The sequence below is a fragment of the Stegodyphus dumicola genome, chromosome 2 (assembly GCF_044657685.1).
Source record: "Stegodyphus dumicola isolate Sdum_Otavi_A_Nest chromosome 2, ASM4465768v1".
Classification (NCBI taxonomy): domain Eukaryota; kingdom Metazoa; phylum Arthropoda; class Arachnida; order Araneae; family Eresidae; genus Stegodyphus; species Stegodyphus dumicola.
The window spans coordinates 263,159,909-263,176,138 of NC_140769.1; the positions used below are offsets into that span (position 1 = coordinate 263,159,909).

Here is a 16,230-nt window from a genome sequence, read left to right on the forward strand (position 1 = left end):
CAAGATAGGTAGCTTACTTGACTATAGGGACTTCCACGTCGAAGATTTTAAGCTTGCTGGTGATGGGAGTTTGTAAGATCTTTTTACGAATAATAATCAGCTGGGACTTTTGCGCATTTATAGCGATGCGCCACGTTTTGCACCACTCTTCAATTTCTGGTATGGCACGTTGCAAGTTTCTGATAGCATGATCCACATTCATAGATTTGTTCGCAAGCGCCGTATCGTCAGCGTAGCAGCCTAAAAAGGAATTAACATCTGTACAGATTCTAGGGAAGTCAGCTGTGTAAAATATATATAAAATGGGTCCTAAAATCGAACTTTGTGCGACCCCAGCATTTAATCTTTTATAGTCAGACTTGTCAGTACCAATATTCACATAAAAATTTCTATTTTTAATAAAGGAATAAATGAGCAATATCAAGTCACCATTGAAGTCTAAAGAGATGAGTTTATAAATGAGCCCCTCATGCCAGACGCAGTCGAAAGCTTTCGCCACGTCTAGCATGAGTAAGGCCACGCTCTGTTTGTTGTGAAGGGCTCCTCCGACGAATTCAGTAAGTCTAACCAGCTGTTTTGTCGTATTGAGATTTTTCCTGAATCCGAATTGCTCGGGGGATATCTTGCTAAGATATGGTTCCATTCTCTTCAGTATAATGCGTTAAAAAATTTTTCCAAATCCTGGGAGAAGACTAATGGGTCTGAACCCACCCGGCCTGGTAATAAATATCCTTTCCCGGTTTGGGGAGAAGAATCACTTTGGCAGTTTTCCACTTATTAAGAAAATAATTGTTCTCCATGCATGCGTTGAAAGTACAATATGCACTCACTTCTAAAAGTTAAGCACGGAGAGGAAAATGCTAATTTCCGGAAGCTAATGAGAATTGAAGAGTATGCAATTTGCTGCAGAGGTAGATGGAAGTATGCAAATATGTTAGGTAACAGCCGATCGCGCTTTCATGGCAAGAAATATGCAAAAAAGGCAGTCTTATAAGAAGCCAGCTTTATGAAGGGTTACAGAAATTGATTGCAAGTGCTGATAGAAGGTGTTTAAAACATTTGTACAATTTGTTTTCAAGACATATGTGTTTCTATGACTTCCAGAAGACGAATGGAAGATTCTGAGCGCTGGCGTGCTGTGGGGCACGTTGAAGCAGGACAGTGTATCACAGATGTTGCTCTTTTCTTCGCCGTTCATCATTCTGTAGTTTGATGTTTATGGAAACAATTCCAAACCACACAGACAGTTGTCCTAAGGCCCGTAACTGCTCGCCCAAGGGTTACAAACCCCGCGGAAGATTGATATATTGCTATTGTAGCCAAGCGGAATCGCAGAGCGACCTCCACACGTGTGACATCTAAGGAATAATAATGAATTATTTTATCTATATAAATGAGGAAGAGCGTCCACATGTTTGTCTTTTATATAAATTCCAATTTTCATTCCAATCTTGATGAAGTTTTGTTCATTTGATCTTCAAACATAAAACTAGCTGCCCACTCTGAAAATCGTAAGATTTTTGCGAAAAAAATTGACAGAAACTGGACACTACATAACAATATCATTTCAAAGGAACTCCACACCAACTTTAATTCACTTTATAATGTTCTTTGGCTAATTTCATAATTTTCTTATTTGCTACGCTTTCTTATTTGCTTATATATGCTACGCATTGATTTTTTATATGGACTAAAAATTCCAAGTAGGCCTTTATTTACTAATACATTTTGAAGTAGGATGATAAATAAAATTAATAATTAATGTTCATAGTATTTAGGTGGATAAACTTCATAATTTACCATATATTGAAGTAAAATAAAATTAAATACTATTATTAACTGATTAAACATTGCTTGAATCTTCATACAAAAACTAAAAATGTCTGCAGTAGATTAAAACAACTCGGATCAAATGAAATACAGCAAGAAAAATTTAATAACATCAATAAAATGTAATTAAAAATGATTCAAATGGAATAAAATTTTTTAAAAAATATATTTACACTGAAAAGCATTAGAGAAGGTGGAATGGATTTTGCCTAAATTAGGTTTCACTAATTCAGTGTATTTCACCTATAGTTTAGAAACATTTTCCTTAGTAAAAGCTAAACATTGAAAACTCGGGAGATCTGGTGATCAACCAGATGAGATGGAAAAACTGGGAGATGGCAGCTGTTAAGAGGAACCTCACTGTCTATATAAGATTTAGAAGAACCATCCCAAGGGTTACACCCTCAGGGCATTTATAACAGTGTTCTGCTCATTTTGCATTTCTGCTATTAGCAGAGTACATGTTAAGCAAGGAATTTATAACTTTTTTTATAAAAAAATAAATATTAATATTTTGACACAGTTTTAATTTTGAAATTACGTCACCACTGTTGTGTTCCCAATACCAGTTCTTACTAAACTTACTTGATGGCGCCATGTTTGTTTTCTCTTTAAAACAACTTCTCAGAACAACGTAAGTGGAATTTAAATAAGTTCTTTATCAGTTTTTCATGAAAATTTGAAAACAGGACTAGGAAAAAACTGCCGCACACTTTAACTAGTTATGATTGCTAATTTAAAAAGTATTTTATTGTTGAAACTTATCTATCTCTTTCATATGGCAATTATATGAATTAAAAAAAAAGAGATTTGTTTTTACATTGAAAGAATTCTAGTTTCTCTAGTTAAAAAAAAAAAAAAAAAAAAAAAATTAATCATGGTGAATTCCAATTTATTTATATTCAAAAACAGTTATTTCTATAACAATTTTAATTCATTTTGAATAATATACAACTTTGTCTGCACAGCATCATGAATATGACTACAAATAGAAATAAAAGCAAAATATTCACACAAAATAATAACTACCTGATATTAAATTAAATAAAAAAAACTGCAATAAAATATACTGCTTGGTTTATTTAAATAATAGTAAACATATAACAAAGGGACATTTCGCATATACATAAAACTGACTGATTTTCCTTCTTAACTGTAATTTCTGTTATTTACCAACTAATGAAAATTTAACAACCTTAATAGAAAAAAAAAAAAAAAAAAAAAGATACAGGTTAGAAACTCTATTCAAGTGAAGAAGTTGCTTAAAATTCTGGTACCTATTTTTTACTTATTCAAAAAATATTGTTATAAACAGTAAACCCTTGCTGAACGTGAATTTGCATTATGCCAGTTGTTTCTGTTTAACTTGCCTAATGCTAGGATTTCGGGAAGTTTGCATATTAAAAAGTAATGCAGTTCGGAGTTCATTTATCAACATCAGCTCCAGCCAGAAGGTATCAACAATTTTAAAGGATTTGAATGACTGAAAATGAAGCCAAAGAAATCATACAAAGTGCAAAAGCAAATTGGCAGTGAAGCATTTTCAGATACAGAAAGGAGATGTCGAGGAATTAATTGAGAAATGAAGAACGAAGAACCAAATGATCTCGAAAGACCGACAGACAGTAAAAACAGTCATAATAAAGAAGATAAAAGTGCCTTTAAAATACAGGAAGTTAGACAAATTTTTAAAAAAGGCATTGTTTGATTTTGTAATAGAGTTTGACCCACATGAAATGAGGAGGATGGTCTATAAAAGGTATTGAAAAACTTTGCACTCCTTACCACGAAACTTTAACATATTTTCTTAATCTGAATTATACTTAACACATTTTCCTCCTAGAAAGTTAACTTTGCAAAATGTGATTTTGCTGTAATCACATGTAATGATAATGTAACCTTTGTGTTCAGCAAGGGCTTACTTTACTAAAATTTTAAATACTCAAAATTAAAGAAAAAGGTGAAGATTGAAAAGCTGTTTAACTGCAACAGTACCATTATACAATTTATGCACTTTAATAACCAATCAGATTAAATTCTTGTATAGGAAAATATTCATAAAATATTTAGACTTGAACTGTTGCTCGTGATAAATAAAGTGAAATCAAAAGTTCATCACACAACACATTTGTGACAAAATTTAAAAAAATACAATTCTAGTGCAGCAGTAAATGATTTTTGCATGAAAAATTTTATGTGATATTGAAAAAGAAATTAACTTATAACACTTTCATAAAATAAGACAAGTAACAACTAAGAGAGTATAACTGGACAAAGGTTTTTCTATTTTATTTCAAGAATATTTTTCTTTATGCTCATGCAGTTTTCGAAGACATCAACCCTCTGCCTGCCTGGCTAATTTCTGCATATTAACCATATTTTACTGTACATTTCATTAGCTTATTAAAATGCTTGACTTTTTAGGATCAAAATGAAAAGATTTGTATACATCACACTATGTATGAACAAAAATGGATTTTTCATACCATGCTAACAAAATTCTATTAAGTAAAATAATAAATATAATTTTTTGGTTTGTTATTTTAAATAAATTGTTGCATAAATATATTAAATATGATAATCAAACATACATATTAAAAAGTTCTGTTGAATTATGCTATTATTTTTAAAAAGTTTCCAAAAATTGTATTTAATGTTATATAATATGTATAATTCTTTTCTATATATATATATATTAAGTAACTTATGTTGTACAGATACTGAACGAATTTGCCAATCTATCGTCTAACGACCAATTTTGTTTTCATGGATGTTTACAATATTTAGCAGCATACTGCATTTTTTAAATCCTGAATGTCCCATTTCTGGTGTCAAGTTTCCTATTGAAAACATTCCTAAAATAAAGGTGAACTGCTTAAAAGTTCTCATGGTTAATTTTGGTCCTGGCCCCAAAGATTTTGTGTAAGCAATGTATCATTTTAAAGACTCCACATTGCTTTGTTTTTGCTGTCAATATTAATGAGCTCCAAATTTTCATTATGTTCATCAATACCGCAGGCAAGCTTGAGACTCATGATCCCAGAAATCAGTCATAAAATTCGCAAAGAACAGAAATAAAGTAAAATTTAGCAGCTCATCCAATGTCAATTTTGAAGCTTCAAAATATGAAGCAGAACTGCATTTAACTCCCATCCCCATTTGAAAAACTTACAAAAGATTTCAGGGTCAACTAAGGATACACGATGTTGAATACTACACAAACTTAATCCTCATGATCTCATCACAGAACAGCCGAGTCCAACTTTATGCAACTCTCCCTGTCTGTCCTTCCTCAAATATAACAGTGACGTGTCAGTAGTAGATTCACATGCAAAATTCAAAACACTAAAAACAATGTGTAGATTACAAAAAATTGACAGAACCTGCTTCTGAAAATAATGACAATTCAAAGAAAAGTTCATGAGTCATGCTCGGCATAATCTCAACCAAATAATCTAATTTAAAATAGTGCCTAGTGGTTGAATCGATGCTTACTGTCAAGAGTCAGACAGATTGAAGAAAAAATTTCTCCTTTGATCGTGTGCAGAAGAGTTCCGTAGTTCTCATTTTTGAAACTCTAGAAGAACTGCCCCAAAATATGAATTACCTTTATAGTTGTTTGATAAATATACTAAAAATTTAAAATTATCAGAAACAACTACATTTATATATACTCATAATTAAGCAGTAAATGAAGCATAACTTATTTCAAGTAAAAGAATGCACTTTAAATTTATATATTTCTGCTATTTTGCCTACTCGATATAATTATGTCGTATACATCATAAGAGATATATATCAAAATAAAACATATTCAAACTGAAAGTTTGTGAACAGAGCATTACAATTTTATATGCTGTATGAAAATTTCATAGCATAATGCTTAGCAACTATATATCATACATGATGTAAAAGAGTACACCAAACCCATTCTGCATTCCATTCTAAGTTATGTATTTGCTGCAAAGAACTGAAAAATTATTTTCATTAAAAACCAAAATAAACAACACACCAGAAATGTCAGTCTTAGAATTCAATATTTAGCTGTCAGTATATTTCAATTACAAAGTGTAACCAACCAAAATCTCTTACAGTAATCAAAATTTAGATTTCAGATAGGAAATAAATATAAATTTGATTTATTTCTTTGCAATATTATTATTAACTTTTTACGTATGTTCTAATAAATATTTACCAAATTGAATTTAAAATTTATTTGAAATATTTTTTTATTTTCTTAACAATTTTTTTCATTTGTCAGCTGTTAGATTCTGACATTTGGCCTGCATACAATTTGAGTTTGAGACCAATGTTGTGCATCATATGATGTACCACACAGGCAAAGGGCTGAATACAATGCATGATATAATTGTGATTGGGTTTTCCCTGGCAAAGTTATGTCACAATTATTATATAACTAAGAGTAATTTTCTTGGATACCATAAAAATAAACACAACAATTACACAAAACAATTCACTAACAAAAACACTAAATTTATGGCAAAAGTCTTCATTTTAGAGTTTCTGATACAATGAAATAAAAAAATGTGATGCATTTTATTTATTTTTTGCTAAGTTATACACACACACACACACACATATATATATATGTACATATTACCAGCAATATATGAAAACCAGCATTCTATAGAACACCTAGACACTTTACAGAATGCCTAAAATTGGCCAGCAGTGTATAAAATGATTAACATTTCATACATTTCCTTGACATTTTATAGAATACCAAATGACAACCAGCAAAGTATGGAATACATCTCAGATTTGTTTTGAATATCACAAATCCGTCTTGAATCACGAGATTATAGTCGATCGTGTATTAAACGAACACGATAATGACATCCTTAGCAAAGAGATTTCTCTTTCTGTTACCTGTTGTGTGTGTTTAAAGGAAACCAGTAATCAGGGCCGGTGCCAAAGCCAGTGCGGCAGCACCTAACAGCAAATTTTTTAAAATTAATTTAGGGACATTATGAAAAGCAAAATTTAGGAATGGTAAAATTTTTGGAATGTGAATGAGGCACTGGATAGCAGATTTCATGGATGACAGAATTTTTAGAATTTAAGGAGGCACTCGGTAGAATAATCCATCCAGTTATGCAAATGTATGCACAGAGTGTCATAGTACAGATAATGGAATGGATATAATAAAATAATAGCCTTATTATGATGTTCTTTCATACTTTGTCTAAATAGCGTTTGTCATTCTATAAAATGCTTAGGGAAAGTATATAATTATTTTCATACTTTACCTAAAAGTGGCAGGCATTCTATAAAATACCTAGGTATTCTATAAGAATGCTGGCATTTCATACATTGCTGGTAACATTTATATTGGATGATTATCGTAGGATCAATAGAATACTTAAGGCTTTTCCAGACTGGTACTCTGAAATGTGGGTAAAAAATTTTTAAGTAAATAGAGATATTTATATATAGATGTTAGTGTGACTTCTTTCACCTTTGTACACTGTATCAACATGATAATAATAAACAGCTTTTATATACAGTGTTTTGAAAAGATTACATCATTAAATACTTTTTGTGTAGTTGTTTGTAGATACATTCTACCAATCTAAGAAATGAATCAAATATAACAGGCCTTCAAACCATACCTTTCGATAAAAATACACAAAATTTAAATCTTTATATTAAAAAAAGGGGGGATGCTAAGATAAAAGGCTATATTGGCAACCAAATTTAGACCAACTAAATTTTCATATGATTACAATTACCTGAGATACCACTGGCTATAACGCTGGGCAACAATATAAAATTATTGCTAAATATGTTTAGATCTGTTAAATTTTCAAATATAAGTTTCTAAAAGACAGCCTCAACATAAGATAAACATGAACATGGCTTCGAATTATTACTTGCAGAAATATCAAGACAAAATTTTGCTTTGGTTTTCAAAAATGTTAAGTAAAAAATTTATTTTTCATGCATTGTTTTAGAATCAATTCTAAATTTAATTTTATACTTTAACATTACAAAACATGAAACCAGAAGAATTGGTTTCAAATTACTATTTGTAGAAATGACAAAAATTTTTAATTTTGTATTTAACAAAATAACATTAGGAAAAAAAATTTCAGTAGTACTCTTTGCAAATTATTATTTATAGAAATAAAAAAATTCAAACTTTTACAATCACTAAGATTTAATTTTGTAAAATTACCTTTAGAAAAACATGAAATTAATTAAAAGTATTGGTTCTAAAATGTTCTTTGCAGAAATATCAAAATTCTGGATTTAATAAAATTTAATTTTATAGAATTAACGTTAGTGTAACCCGAAAATTCAAAAAGCATCCTTTCCTGTGGAAAGGTGAAAATTATAAATTTTGCATTTTACAAAATTTCATTTTAGAACACTGCATTTAATGAAAGTGTTTCAAATAACGTTCAGTATTCCTTTCCCTTGAGTTAATTTTGCATATCACAGATCACTTTCTCCTCCTTTTTAATGAGATAGGGATAATTTATTTATTGGAATTTTCTCTGCATGGGCATGCAAAAAATACATTTCATAAAAGCATTACATGACCAAAACCATTGCAGCTCAAAAGCTTATCGTATTTGTTTCATTTCTTTATTTGAACTCTGAATATACAACTGTTTAAATGACATTAAATTCCATAATTATTTTGAAACACTGAATAATAATTTCTTTTTCTAAACCTTCTTTAAGTTTCTGTAAATGGGCATATCTTTGATCAATTTATTTCTGATGAAACAGCAACGTGCTGCAACGTGGAATACACATGGTTTTTTAAAAAAGAAAGAAAAGAAAAGCACACAATCAATGGCTGCAAATGTTGTTTAACTAGATATAGTCCATACAACAGACAACGGGATCTTCTTCAGTCAAAAATATAAGTTTTCCTCTTCAAAGAAACAGGTGCACAGTTGCAAAATGACAAATAAAGCAGAATCGTAGTAAACTACACACAATGTACAGCCATGAATCACAGATGTATCTATAGTCTTTAGAAAATTATATCAGTCCAGAGGATGTTCAGGGCAGGAACGATTCACTTTGAACCAGGCATCGATACAACTACAAAGAAAAAAAGAAAAGAATAATAAAAATAATAGTAATATTTAAAATGTAGCAAATTTGCAATAGAGCTACATGCAAACTGTCATCCTACGAATGCGGCATTAAGGCTAGTTTTATTAGTAAAGTATATTCCTTTGATTATTTTTATTATTATTCAATGGATTCAATTTGCAATTTTGAATTAGCACTTCATCCATTCTTTTTTCCCCTTGAATTTGTTATTTGAAACATATTTTACGCAGAATCTTTGTTGAGTTACCCACACATGGAGGTGTTCTTATGCTTAATAAACTTTCCAAACATGTGGTTTTATTTTAGTTCTATTATTTGCATTCACCCTCATCCTCATACACTGCTGATGTTCAATCTCTGGAAATCCGAGTCTTTTGTTCTGTCCTCCTCTCCTTCATTCAATCCAATGTCTCTCTCTTGGCAACTGTGGTCAAGCCTCTTTCATGCAAGGTGCCCATGGGGATATACAAGGTACTTTAAAGTTTGATATCAGTTTAATATCCACCAGATACTGGAATGTAAATATGACTATGTGTTTTCATTAGAATGCAAGTTTCTTTTAAAGAAATAATACTGTGTTAGTTACCCGTAGTTTATCTATGACTATTTAGTAGTATTTTAATTTTTTATGTTCTTAGTGTAATCGCATTCTTTCAAATTACTCACACTATTTTTCCCTTCTGATTTTTTAATCGAAACTTAGTTAAAAAAAAGGGGGGGAGATATATGAGGAAATATGGTACATGACATTAGTTACATCATTTTCATTTTGCAATAAATTTTAAAATACGTGACACTACCACTCTGAAACTATCATTCTATAACCAAGGCCAAATATATGGTATTCTGTACCTAAGTAAAATGTTACGGTTTCTATATTGATTTAGCTATTTTTTAAATTGAATTAATTAAAATTGTTTTATATTACCGCACAATGCAGTGCGAGACTTATTTGAAGAGAAAGCTATGCTGGAAAAAGTAAAAATACAGGAGCACACGCATTTAATAAATAGATATCTCGTAATCGTATGCTTTTGTTTTCCGGAAAAATCGAGAAAATACCAGAATATTCTCGTGCTGATTAAAAAGCTCATAAGAGCGGGAGGAAAACATCTCAATGCAGTTGTTTACAATGTTAATGACTGTATCGAATTCGCGGTGAAATCAGATTAGCTTTTTCTGTTTTGAATTAAGTTCTCTTGAACGTTTTAGTAGTTTAAAAGATAACTACTGTGAGATATTCAGATATTGTACGAATATCTCTAAGAAAATTTAAGCATTTTGTTTTTTATTTGTTGTGATAAGAATAAATTTTACTCATTTTTCTTCCGACCTGTGCATTGAATTCATTACGAACCCGTATGCACGCAACACTTTTTGGTTTCAGAAGTGGGCCTCGTTCAAAGAAATGTAAGCGGGCCAAGAAGAAATAAAAGCAGGTCAAGAATCCGTTAACCCTTTGTTGCGCAGTGTTCCACTACATGGAACACCCAAATTGAATCGCTTCTGAAACCGTTAATTTCAACCGTATATGAATAAAAATGCCTTTATAATATACTTCAAACTTCTCTTTTTAATTAGTCGATGGCAGCATATCACAAGGAGACTCAGAATTTTCATTTATGATGTGTTATTAAAATCCGCTTATTTTCCAGTAATTTTCTATATTTTTTGTGATGAAAAAAAAAAAAAAATTGTTTGAAAAAAGAATCGATATAATTTTGATGGTTGTACTCTGTATTATTTGTTATATATTTTTTTTACATTTTTCATACAAAAAGCTTGCGCAGAATCATTGAATAAAACGGGGTGTTCCATTAGCGGGAACACTGCGCTTTTAGCAATCGCATGCTATTACGCATCAGAACATCTGTCTTAGGAGAAAACATCTGTTGTATATGTTTTCTATTTACGTTGTTTTGGGGGAATGAATTCAAACAAAGCAATCTTGAGGGGGAGGTGTGGTTTGTGCTATGAAAGTCTTTATATGGGCATCTTGAAATTTTTGTGGGTAGTTTTCAAGGGGGAATTTTATCAGTAGCTTGAGTCCTCTTTACTTAGGGAAGCTGCGCGAATTATTTTGCTATCGCTTTTTAGTCTCATTCCCATTTATTTACAATAATTGTGTAGATATTTTTTGTGTATGTATAACATAGCTTATTTTCCTTTATTGTTAATATTAACTGCAGTTAATTTTTTATTATTAATTTTCCATAAATGGCAGGAAATGGACTCTTTCCGAAAAGGAAAGAGTTTCTTTTTCTCTTTTTCCTTTCTTTTTACTTGGAATTCTAAACATATTGTTGCATGGAACAGAAGCCACACAAAACAAGTTTTTTGTTCAAAACCTGCAAAGTTGGTTTATGCTTCTATCAAATAGCTATAATACAGTGTTTTTTCATTAATATACAAAAGCTTCTACTCATTTCCGTGCTTCACTGCAATGCTCGCTTAGTCGCACTTTTAAGAGCTCTAGTGGCGCAGTGTTCCACCTCATGAAACACCCACAGAATTGAAACGGTAAGTGCAATTTTTACAAAATTTTATCTGTATACTCCTTTAGGCCTAGATAAACTGCATACAACTTTTCTTGTTGTATGCAGTCTATATATAGAGTTCTAGTTGTATGTTGAAATACCGACTTTAAAGTGTAGTGCACCACAAAGGGTTAAGGAAGAGAAAGCCATCCAATCTGGCCAAGAATCCCTTATTCCAAATTTCAAATTTGGAATTTCAGATGCCCATATTCGCAGTAGGATTATGTCATTCAAAATTGGATGTCTCTAGATACCATTGTTTTATCACAATGCAAGAAATATACATACATTCATGTATTGTTCCATAAGAATAAATTGAGTTTAATTAAAAAAATTACATTTAAATACATATTTAATTAAATATTCTTTGCACTATTGCTGCAAGGAATGAAATTTAAATTTAAACAAATTTAAATTCTTAACAAATACGTATAAAAGTAAAAAAGTAAAAAAGCAAATTTAAATTCTAAAAAAAGGAAAAAATTAAAAATAATTAAAAATAATTTAAAAATATGCAAACATGTAAAAGATTTAATTCTCGAACTAATCTACAATATCATTTAAATTCAGAAGCATAAGCAAATCAAGTGCAAAATCTATCCATGAAAATAAATCTACTAATTTAATAAATTAAAATTAAATTAAACAATTTTTTTAAAAAATGCATATGTGAATGATCGTAGAGTAGGCAGGAGACAGACTTATCAAGGGGAAGTTGCCTCCAAACCTAACTCTCCAATCATTCAATTCGTGTTTCGTCATTCATGCAGGCAAGGGTAAAAGTCAAAACCAAAAGTAATTCCAATAAAGTGGTACCCTTAGAAATTAACATTTAAGAATTAAAGTTCAAAAAGGAAAATAGATGTTTCATTATTTAATTTCTTCAAATATAATGTAGGACTCTAACATTCTGTGGCCACAGTTTGAAAAGTGAACCAACATTTATAGGAGTCCGACGCAAAATGCCAAAACGAAAGTAATAGTTATTAGGGACTCAAATCCCTTTGGACTAAAAACACGGGGAAAGAGAAGAGATTGGTCGTATTTCGCTTTGTGCTGGACGCAATTTCTATTTCATGAAAAATGAGGAAACTTTCACATAGAATTTTATTGAAAACTAAAACATTTTTATTGTGATTGAACAGTGGCAGACACATGTTAAATGATCGGCGGCCTGGTAAAGGCTAAAAACTAACAACTAGAAAATTCGGTGATCTACCAGGAAATGTAACAAAGAATCACAAGATCTGGCAACTATGTATACGACAGTATCATTCTATAATCAAATATAAAATATATGGCATAAACATTTTGTACTTATCATTATGTAATAAAGTATATAGTATAAGGTATGGCATTGAGAGCATAAATGTTTATGAAAAAATTTCCCTTAAATATATTAGAAATTTATAAACACATATATTATTAAAAATAACATACAGATAAAAGGCATCAAGTATAAAAGTAAACTGCTTCTAGTGCAAATTAATTTGATGTATTGCAGGTATAGTGTATTGTGTAACAAAGATCCTATGGGTATCATATTTTACACTTGCTCACCATTGTTCATTGTACCAGCTTAACACTCTCTGATGCTTCTCCCCATTTATCCATTTTCTAGAACAAATTTTCATACTTTTTATATTTAGAAGAAAAAAAATAAATATCAGTAGGAATCTCTCTATATAATTTTATTATAATTAATTTTTAGTTGAGGTTATTTCAAAGCTTTGTATTTTTCGATTTAGTAACTTCCCAATGTTTCGTTTTCATTTTACTGATGATTACATCATAATAATTTTAAAAACGTCATATTAGATACGATAAAAGAAATTTATTTAAAGAGTAATAAAAGTACTTTTAGTCTATCCTGATATTTCAGGTAAGATTATTGAATTAATAATTGTATAAATATTTGATGTTAATAAAAAAAATATTTTAGCTACTGTGTAACTGTTCACTTTATTAAAGAATTGGAGGATTGTATCTGAATTTCAAATGAAATAAGTTTAAAAAAAATGCAGGAAAAAAAGGTGTTGCGGTACGAAAAAGTCGAGTGGTGTCCAAATCGGATTTTTTATTTTGTGCACGTAGATACATCCATACATATATAGACATATAACAGAGACTTATTAATAGAGAAATAAAAAAGCACAGACTTAGAGTGAGTTATTTTGGGGAAAAAAGAAAATCAAATCTGCACATGCTATTATAAGAAACTAACTTACCTCTTGTGATATATACAGAGGCAAGGTAATCTGGCTATTGTATCCCCCTGAGTTAACTCTTCTAAACATATAACACATTCCCCTTTATCTTCTATTAAAACATCTTCTGAAAAATCGAATAAAATACTAGATTTAATACACAGAATATATTACATACATAAATATTATCATAGAAAAAATAACAGTACATGGCATTTTTCCTCTCTACTGATGTTTATGATAATCCTGATAAATCGCTCAATTGGACCTTTAATAATCTTTAATACAGTCAAAAGTCGTTAATCCAGACTTGTCGGGACTTCGGCGATTCCGGATTATAGATCATCAGTTTAAATCTGGTAAGATGGCATGCAGAAATTATAAAATTAAAAATATGAAACCGTAATTTACGAAATAAAGAACAATTATGATCTAAAGGGTATCAAAATTTACAAAAAAAAAAAAAAAAAAAAAAAAAAAAAAGGTTAATATTTATTTGTTTACTTTATTAAAAATTTCTTTCAATGTAAGTTGTTTAAGTTGCTTCGTTTTTTATGTGATAATACATTCTCTTTAATTCTATAAACAGACACAATTTCTTGTTCAGTTACAAAGTTCCGCTGTTCAAGTCCTATAATTGCTGTGTCGAGAATACCGACTAATTTGTCAATAGAAATATTTTCGTTTTCAATAACCTCTGTCACTTTTTTCGCTATCGGAAGCAAATTGTAATGATGAGGCATTTGATTTAAATCGTATCAAAGACGGAGTACATCGAGATGAAATACTACATTTAGTAAGGAATTATAAGCCAAATAAAAAAAGTGAAAGTTCTGCCCTGAAGATAAGGATAGTGCTGACAGATCAACTTCCAATTCATTGCGCGCCACAGCATTAAAGATAAACAAAGTTTAGATAAACAAAGGATATGCCTTTATCCATTTTTTGTTTAATGGACTTCGAAACATACTTTCGCTTTGTAAATCTTTTACATATTAGTAAATATATATCAGAAATTCTATTTGACATAATCGAAAGTTCAAGTTTACTTTTATAAAATTGCTCTAACAGTCTGCAAAAAATAATAAGCCGAATCCAATTCGAAGATTAAGGAACAACGCAATCTGCAACATTAACTGAATTAGATAGTTTTAGCTTAGCTTATACCATCCATTATACATTAAACGCGCATTCATAAACGTATTTTGCGCATGTGCACACGCGTATTCGCAGCCGTGAAGGTCTTACGCGCATGCGTCAAGGAGACGCATGCGCAGAAAGTTTGTAGCTTTGAGATCCGGATTATAGATCATTCCAGATTATGGGTGTCCGAATTAACGACTTTTGACTGTACAACAAACCTCACCCCCCCATATTTTCTTCACATGAATCTCTGACCTTTTAATGTGAGCTTTTCATATTTAATCCTTTGTTACAGTTGTAAGGAATTTTCCCCTTTCTTACTGCTTACCTTCGCAGTGTAACTGAAAGAAAGTCCTGCCAGCAATCCGAAGGGCAGGGTCGAAGTCATCACATTTTGCATTTTCCTGTTTCTTGTTCCAATAAACACATAGTGATATTCCATCTGCCTTTTCAAATTCATATATTGCCTGCAAACATAATATCTCATACAGCAACGTTAATTTTTTTCAATGTGTATCTCGCATCTACTACGCATCAGCTTCCCACATTGAATGCCCTTCCCATGAAATCCCACTTTTTTAAATTTATATTTCATCGATAAACATATTAATTATTTTTAATTTGCCATAGAGTGAAAAAAATGCTGTTCTATTCTTTCAAGGAAAAAAATTGCTTTTCTAACAAACAGGTTATGTACCAGGCCATATCTATAACAACAGGTGACTTATCCTTTGTTATAAGCATGTTATAAATGAGACATTCATTGATTTAGAAGTCAAGCAACAAAATACTCATCGGTTGTGACATAACTGCCAACCTTGAAAACTGGGAGAAATCGGGAGATTTTTCACACTGCATAACAATACCATTTCAAAGAAAATCCAGAATGACTTTAATCTGCTTTATAATGCATGGTTTAAGTTACTGAAGTATTCATAATCTAATTCTGATATAAATTATATTAGCATTTAATTAGATATTCTAAATTTCATGCTATTTGGTTAATTTACTTTAGGTTTGCTTTTATTTATTAAAGTACTTCTAAATATGATGAAAATAAATTAATATACATAATATTTACATGGATAAACTTAATAATGTACCACATATTGAAGTAAAAAGAAAATAAATGCAAATATTAACTCATTACACATTGCTTGAATTTTTATATAAAAATTTATAAATGTCTATAGTACATTAAGGATAATCCAGATCAAATGAAATTTAATAAGAGCAACAGGAGGGGGAATGGAATTTGCCAAATTCATGTTTCATTAACTCAATAAATTTCATTTACCACTTAAAAGCACTTTCCCTACTAAAGGCTAAAAATTAAAAATTGAGAATCTCCCAGTAAAACCATGATATTTGGCAGATGTTATGAGTATGAATCACATAATATACCCATTTGGTAGTAA

At 30.4% G+C, this 16,230-nt stretch overlaps 1 protein-coding gene across 1 annotated transcript in view; it reads right to left on the bottom strand.

The window, feature by feature from the left end:
• Nucleotides 1-2,705: 2,705 nt before the first annotated feature.
• LOC118191830 (E3 ubiquitin-protein ligase ZNRF2) overlaps nucleotides 2,706-16,230 on the bottom strand; it is an 85,389-nt gene continuing 71,864 nt past the window's right edge. Inside the window, exons 3-4 of the mRNA XM_085812108.1 lie at nucleotides 13,691-13,796; nucleotides 2,706-8,910 (exon numbers count right to left, since the gene is read on the bottom strand). Coding sequence (XP_085668234.1) covers nucleotides 8,853-8,910; nucleotides 13,691-13,796 — 164 coding nt within the window. The 3' untranslated portion in view covers nucleotides 2,706-8,852. The remainder of the gene's footprint in view (nucleotides 8,911-13,690; nucleotides 13,797-16,230) is intronic.